General features: G+C 35.7%; 1 protein-coding gene across 1 annotated transcript in view; it reads right to left on the bottom strand.

The window, feature by feature from the left end:
• The window catches only part of LOC107690595 (E3 ubiquitin-protein ligase rnf213-alpha-like), an 86,437-nt gene extending 79,126 nt beyond the window's left edge, over window positions 1-7,311 (bottom strand). The window contains 9 exon segments of the mRNA XM_016488966.1: window positions 120-322; window positions 400-570; window positions 651-799; window positions 4,026-4,092; window positions 4,211-4,356; window positions 4,512-4,578; window positions 4,696-5,405; window positions 5,557-5,717; window positions 7,152-7,311. Of these exon segments, the coding sequence (XP_016344452.1) occupies window positions 120-322; window positions 400-570; window positions 651-799; window positions 4,026-4,092; window positions 4,211-4,356; window positions 4,512-4,578; window positions 4,696-5,405; window positions 5,557-5,717; window positions 7,152-7,254 (1,777 nt within the window). The 5' untranslated portion in view covers window positions 7,255-7,311.
• Window positions 7,312-7,924: the final 613 nt, after the last annotated feature.

Genomic DNA, 7,924 nt, shown 5'->3' with positions numbered 1-7,924 from the left:
TATATATATATATATATATATATATATATATATATATACACATACACACACACACACACATATATATATATATACACACACACACAAAAGTATATATACTTTTGACAAGCTTCACCTACCTTCATCATTTAGGAGACGTGGTTTGACAAACAAACATCTGTTGGTGGTTTCATTTGAATCCAGTTTGTAGATGTATTCATACTCATACTTCTGCTTTTTTGCTTTATATACAACATACTTGTATGGTATGGACACAGCTTCTGCACTGGTCTTCTTGCATACGAATTTCCCCTCGATAAGAAATCCATGCTCACCGAGATCCCTAAAAATCATATTATTTTCAAATAAATGGTTTCAGTAATGAATAATCGATAATTGGTCCAGAAAAACTTTACTAACCGTGACACAGACAGCTCGACCAAATTATTTTCCCAGTCACCAAGGCAACCACCGGCCCTTATGAAGATAAGATCTTCTTCTAGGTTAAATTTGAAGTCTTTTGACAAGACTGCATGAAAGTAAATTGTCAGTCTGTCACTGGAACTTATATGTTGAGCTGATGCTGGATTCCTGTAGTTCAAAAATATGAAAATAATCATGTAAAAACAAATTGCTGTGAAGAAGTGCATTTATCACACAATTCTGTATACCTTTTTGGTGGCACGTCACACTGACTTTTTGTATTGTCATTTTTATTGTGTTTCTGGTCAGCAGCAGAATCTTTCTTTTCATGTGAAGACTGCTGCTTCTTACTGTGCACAGCCTTCACTGCTGCATCTCTGCTGGAACCCTGATTCTTCTACACATAAAATAAACCAAAATAGTCAAAATTCAATTTCTATTTGTCATTTTCAGTAAGACCAATGTTTTGGTTTTCGGTCCGTGTATGTTGCGTTCATTAATTTTTTTAAATTATTATTTTATTTAATATTGAAAACATAAACATGAGAAAACTAAATATTTTTCTTAATTTTTTTCTTTTTTCAAAAAAAAAAAAAAAACGAAAAGAATTTGCCTTGATTTTTAGTTTTTATGTTTAGGGGTAAAAAATGGGTAAACCGCTTGAATATTCGATTTACACGTGTGGGCGGTAATGAAACGCCCCTTTTCACTGATTGGTCAATCAAAGATCAAATGGTGCGATCATCATGTCTTCTTCAGTTCCGTGCAACAGAATAACGGTCTTCCACTGCTATAGTTAAAGCGTTTATTGCAACTACATTTCATCTCTCTCCCATCAAACAACCAGACTAGCATGGCTTTGACAGTGCCTGACTGCTTACTGTGTTGAGACATGCTGAAGTCGCGTTTGATTTCATGCTGTATCGCGTACCTGTCAGATTCATGCGCTTGCTTGGCCCTTTGTTGTGTTAAACATTAAAGCGTGGTTAAGCGCAGCAAAAAGACTTGAACAGTGTAAAGAAAGACTCGAGAGAAGCAGTCAATCAGCTGAAGTTGAAAGCAGCGTGTAAGTGTATTTATTTCTTGTCTCAGTTTTTAGCGCAACTGACGTTGCTAGGAAATGCTTGTTTTGTTTACGGTGTTGAGAAGTCGCGTTTGGTCTCGTGCTGTATCACGTACCTTGTCAGTTTCGTGCGCTTGCTTGGCCCTTTGTTGTGTTAAAACACTAAAGCGTGTTCAGCTTAATTCAATTAGTTTGTCAGACGGGTATAAATAAGGTTAGTATACCGCGGCAGTGGTCACGGCAGTCCACGTATGAAGACCAAAGTGTGTAAAGACCAACGACTCTACCTGTGCGACTCCACCGAAAAAGGACACAGACAAGGGACATAAATGTCGCTTTTTATTCGTCTTCTTTCCTACAACTTGTTTCAGTTCTCTTTCAGTTTTTATGACCAATATTTACTATGCGTTTCCAAATCCCTACTATTACTAACACTCACAAACCACGCATCACACACTGTAGGCAGCGCAATCCTGACAACCTGTGCATTTTGTCTGTGTCTTCAAATACACTCCTTTTGGTAACACTATCTATGAAGCCCGTATTTATAATACATTATACGGGTATTCTTAAGGCATTATAATGAATGCATAATGTATTATAAAAAACTTATAATATATTGTATCATCTCATGAGTAATCATAACAACAGTTTTACTGCACTATAATATTTACTTATTTGTGGTTATAGCTTTTAAGAGTATGGTTATTTATAACACACAATGAACACAATGCATCCACTTAACTTACAATGGATTATATTTCCCATAGTTATGTATTATAAGTCTCATATCTTGCCATTGTTAAGATGTTACTTTACTTAAAGCAGAGAAAGACCACTTATAAATAATAACAACAACGACGACGACAACAACGACAACAACAATAATAGTAATAATAATAATAATAATAAATAAAAACAGTATTTTTTTTTAAACAGCCATACTGTCAGATATTTGATCAGATTAATGTGTTATATGCCACATTTGCTTTTAACCATATTTGTAATATCAGTAAGATACTGTGCAGATCTTAAATAAAAAAAATGTCAAGATATGAGATTTATAATCCATTATAAATTAAGTGGATTTAAAGGGGTCATATGATGCGATTTCAAGTTTTCCTTTCTCTTTGGAGTGTTACAAGCTGTTCGTGAATAGATAAGACCCCTAAAGTTGCAAAGACTAAAGTCTCAAACCCAAAGAGATATTCTTTTAATACTTTGAGAAAAGTTAAGACTCGTCCACGCCCTCCTAAAACGCCTAGTTTAAACACACCCCCACGCGTCTATGTCACTGTGTGGGAAGATTTGCATAACACCGCCCAAATGTTCACGCAAAGAAAGAAGGCGTAACTTTGATTCTTGCTGTAGCGTTGCTGCTACCGTAGCCACCATGTTCTGGAGACGCTATGTTTCGTTGTGAAAGCGAAACTACTTTGTTTGGTCTTCCAAAAGAGGACACAACTAGAAATCAGTGGTTAAGTTGTATTTACAACACTGTTCCAGAACAGTTCAAACCAAATATTCAGATGTGTGCAGCGCATTTTACGGAGGACGAGGACTGTTTCCTGGGAGAGTAGCCTACAATGCTGGTGTTCTGACAAATAATGCTGACTCACAGCCTGTAAGTACGTTTTCATATTTAAAGGATTTGCCAAACTGATGATTCAAACGCGAGTTTTGAGCAGTGTAGAGCAGTGCTAGTTGTTTGTCGTTTCTCTGATCACAAATGCAGACATGGTTTTATGTTTTTCGCGGAGCGATGCAACGCAACGCATAAAAAGACAGTACATGTCATTATAATCAGTAACTATATCCCCACTGGACGCTACAAATGCCTCGTTTGTAATCGGTTTTATTGGTTTTGTCTCATCGCAACGGGACACGGCATCACAGTATGGTAAGGGGCGTAACATTTCCATCACACACTTGAGGTATTCGGCCAATCACATCACATTGGATAGCTGGCCAATCAGAGCACACCTCGCTTTTCAGACCAATGAGCTTTGTAAAAATCTACGCGTTTCAGAAAGGCGGGGCATAGAGGAGAAACAATAATGTACAGTATGTGGAAAATAATGTGTTTTTTAACCTTAAACCGCATAAACACATTTCATTACACCAAATACACACAATAATTTTCTTTGTTAGCGATGTCATATGACCTCTTTAAAATGGTGTTCATTGAGTGTTATAAATAATCACACTCATAAAAGTTATAACCACAAATAAGTTTTATAATGTATTATAATCGTTGTTATGATTATTTTGACATGAAACAACATATTATACGTTTTTTATAATGCATTATGCATTCATTATAAGTGTCTGCTAAATGACTAAATGTAGACAGGGCTTAATTCTGTGTAGGCATAGATTCTCTATGGCAAATATCAGGTGTTTATTTCAGAAATATGCATGTACTTTTTTTTTTTTTTAAACAAAAAAGGTGCCGTTTTCTCATGTTTCTGTTTTCAATGTTAAATCAAAAAAACAAATGAACGTACACGGACCGTTTCCCCAATATATCAACCAGCATTTGGGTTTATATAAATTATACCTTTAATTTACTCTGTGGGTCAAACACCATATCCTGTGATGATTTCTGTGGTTCCTCATTCTTATTTCTGTAATTTTAAAAGACAAAGTGTATTTATTGGCATTTTTAATTTAACAAAATGGCATAAGAAACCTGGTCTAAAATACAAGCAAACTTATCAAAATTCATCAAAAGATTTGGCATACTTTTTTGGGATGTCCTTATTGGTTTCTGTATCGCCGCCTTCATTTACTTTTTTGGATTCTGGATTCATGTGGTTAGCATGAGCAGACTGCTGCGTCTCACTGTGCTCATCCTTTAACTTTGAATCTCCACTGGAACTGTGATTCTTCTACACAAAAAAACCCCCGAAATGCTCAATTACATTTCTATTGCCAATTTCCAGTAACAGACCAATATATACATTTTCCCAATCAATCAACCAGCATTTGGGCTTTCTGAGATGAGATCTACAGTATATATCATTTGTATTTATTTTTTTTTTACCTTTAAATTACTCTGTGGGCCAAACACCATGTCCAGTGATGATTTCTGTGGTTCCTCATTCTGATTTCTGTAATTTTCAAAGTCAAAGTATATATAAGGGCATTTTAATGAACAAATGGCATGAGCAACCTGGTCTAAAAAAAGAAGCATCATTTATCAAAATTCAACTAAATATTTGGCATACTTTTTTTGGTTGTCCTTATTGGTTTCTGTATTGCCGCTTTCATTTACTTTTTTGGATTCTGGATTCATCTGGTTAGCATGAGCAGACTGCTGCTTCTCACTGTGCTCAACCTTCATCATTGAATCTCCACTGGAACTGTAATTCTTCAGTGGTTCCATGCCCTGATGATCTGTTTCCTTTTGATTGCCTTTGCTGCTTTTTATGTTTGCATTCTGGTCCATAGTAGCACTCTGATCTAGAGTTGTCTGTGCTCTTGTGGACATGCTCTTTTGACCCTTATTCTTAGATTTAATTTTGTTTTTTTCAGCTGTCTGATCTGCTCCCACTGACACTGCTGGAGAATCATTGGCAGAGCTGGTGCTGATTGGCTCTTGGGTCAAATTTAACTTAGATGATTTTAACATTCCAGGTGCTACACAACTCTCCTTGCTACTATTTGACTGCTCAACAGACTGATCTACACCAGCATGGGGTAAAGTTGTGCTGAGTTGTGTTGCCCCAGTGGATTCATTCTCTGGTGGGCTCAGATGAGAGGATGATTCAGCTGGTTTAGGCATGTCATCTACAGAGCAGTAGGAGCCATCACTCTCAAAAGATTGGTCTTCCTCCATTTTCTTCTCTTTATCATTCAGCGATATATCAGAGAGATCAGAGGTCAGAGACGAAGGCCCCTCTGCATCACCTGCTTTTTTCTTCTTTTTCTTTCTTTTCTGTAGGAGCAGGGTGAATAAAATCTGCATCATAAATCACCAATAACGCGTAATAAGAATAGAAACATAATAATAAACATACAAAAAATAAACAAAACAAAAAAAATTCCAGGACTATTTAAATGTTAAAATTGATATTCATGTCCAGCACCTTTTTCTTTGGGTTAGGGTTTATATCTTCATTTGGTCGTTTTGAAGATACACCGGCAATCTGGTAATTCAAAGCTTCTGATTCACGACCAATATCAGTAATTTCTGCATTGGTACTGTGTGGAATGTTTGAGGATGTTTGAGACTCGTCTTGTGGCTTGTCTGATAAACAAAAAACAAAGGTCACACAGCAGTCTCTAAAAAGTAGTCACAACCTCTTATAAAACCTTTGTTCACTCTACACCTAATTCTAGTTTCAAATCCTATATTTAGGACTCACTGTCCGCAATGCCATTCCATTAACAGACAATGGTTCTGTTCAAATGGTGTAGTAAATATAATCTGGCATATCAACATTGCTTGCAACATATTAATGACAAAGTCAACATGGAATGTCATTCTCAGCCGATTTTGGTTCTGTAATTTGAAGTATTTCTAAGTGGAACTGTATAATCAATGAGAAAAAATGTGAGGCCATCCATCTGACAGCTAAAGCTTCGGCAAAATTGGGTCATGCAACAGGACAATAATCTCAAGCACACCAGCAAATCTACAACAGAACGGCTGAAAAAGAAAAGAATCAAGGTGTTGCAATAGCCCAGTCAAAGTCCAGACATCATCCATTCCTGACTGAAATGTTGTGGTAAGAGCTATGAATAAACAAATGCCCACAAACCTCAATAAACTAAAGCAACATTGTAAAGAAGAAAGGGCCAAAATTCCTCCAGAACGTTGTGAGAGACTGATAAAGTATGAAGGCAAATAAATGGCAGAATTTTCATTATTGGGTAAATTATCGTCTGAACACTTTTACAGTCTGTGCACATATCAAGAGTTTCTAAACTGCACAAAATGAGTTAAACCCACATTACAGGTGGTTGGGGAGGAGTTGAAAAGTAAAGGATTTGTGACATCAGCTGAAAAGGAAAGTTGTTTTGGAGGCAGGGAAAATGATCAAAATTTGATGCTCATACAGAAGTCATACTGAAAATGATTACTTAAGTTATTGCTAACTTGTTTAAGTTATTGCTGCTAAAAGTGGATCTACAAGCAATTGAATCATAGGGTGTTCTTAGCTTGTCACCCATGGCTTTTCCATATTGGCTTTATTTTTGCGATATGTCATGTTGTTGTTCATCTAAGGTTTAATTTTCCAAATTTTAAAACCTGCCAAGGACCAGATTATTTTTTATTATGTCCTGATACGGAAAACCATGGAATTCAATAGGATGTCCTTTCTTTTTCACATCACTTTATGTTGTGTCTGAAACTGCTCACTCATTTACTATATAGTGAATCCCACACAGTTAAGTATATGAAGAAAAAACTACTGACGACAAATAAGTGAAATGAGACACAGCTGTACACCATACTGCATATTGTGTTAGATTTTATATACATGTAAAATGTCCTGTCAATTGGTCAAAGTAAATGTCTTTTTATATTAAATCATGTCTTTATTATTTCGTTAAACTATAACAGAAATGTAACGAAAAAAATAAATAAGCATTCAAAGTAAGGAAATAAATAATAGAAAGAAACAAATGAAATAACAGAATCTAAAATGGTAAGATCTATAAAGACTCAAGCACCCACCTGCTGCTGTCTCATTTGACTGAGACGTCAGCTTACAGCCACACCGACTGCAGAAGTTTGGTGCCTTTTCCAAAGACACATGATTGCACTGAGGACACTTCATTCTCTGGTAAAGTCTGCAAAGAGCACAAGTATGAGGTAAGGGGTTTTACCCACTATTCCACAATATAATGATCACACACAAGTGGTCACATGACTTCTAAGAACTCCATATTGGTTTCAATTTCCATTTGCATATAAATCAAAGTTCACCATCTAGAAAGTGAATTTAGTAAACAGACTCTGGGAATCATGTGAATGAAAGAAAACAGCCTACACTTTATATAAGTGCAGATATCCACTTTAAAATGAAATAATAAGGTATTTAAGACACACTCTAATAAATGCCTGCTACACACAATTGTGTCCGAATATCAGAAGTCACTAGTTAAAATGCTTCTATTCTGCATTTTTCTAATTTAACACAAAATAACAAAAATTCGCGAAAATTTGTAATGTATAAATGAAGCATACATGAAAAAAGATAAATCTAAATACTATGAATTTAATTAGAATGGTTTAATATTCACGTCCCCTTTTTCTTTACTGACAGCAGCACAGGAACTGACATGAACAACCTGATAATCATGTTCTCTAGAATGATTTAAGAATGTTCCAAAGAGCATCTTGTGCTTCAATCGAAGTTTTAATCTGTACAATGGAGCTCACATGGAAATTTGTTATTAATTTATTGGGTAAGACTAGGGCTGAACGATTAATTGCATTTGCGATAA

Source organism: Sinocyclocheilus anshuiensis, unplaced genomic scaffold (genome assembly GCF_001515605.1).
Source record: "Sinocyclocheilus anshuiensis isolate Anshui unplaced genomic scaffold, SAMN03320099.WGS_v1.1 scaffold2905, whole genome shotgun sequence".
In the NCBI taxonomy this organism is placed as follows: domain Eukaryota; kingdom Metazoa; phylum Chordata; class Actinopteri; order Cypriniformes; family Cyprinidae; genus Sinocyclocheilus; species Sinocyclocheilus anshuiensis.
This window is presented reverse-complemented; position numbering and strand designations above follow the sequence as displayed.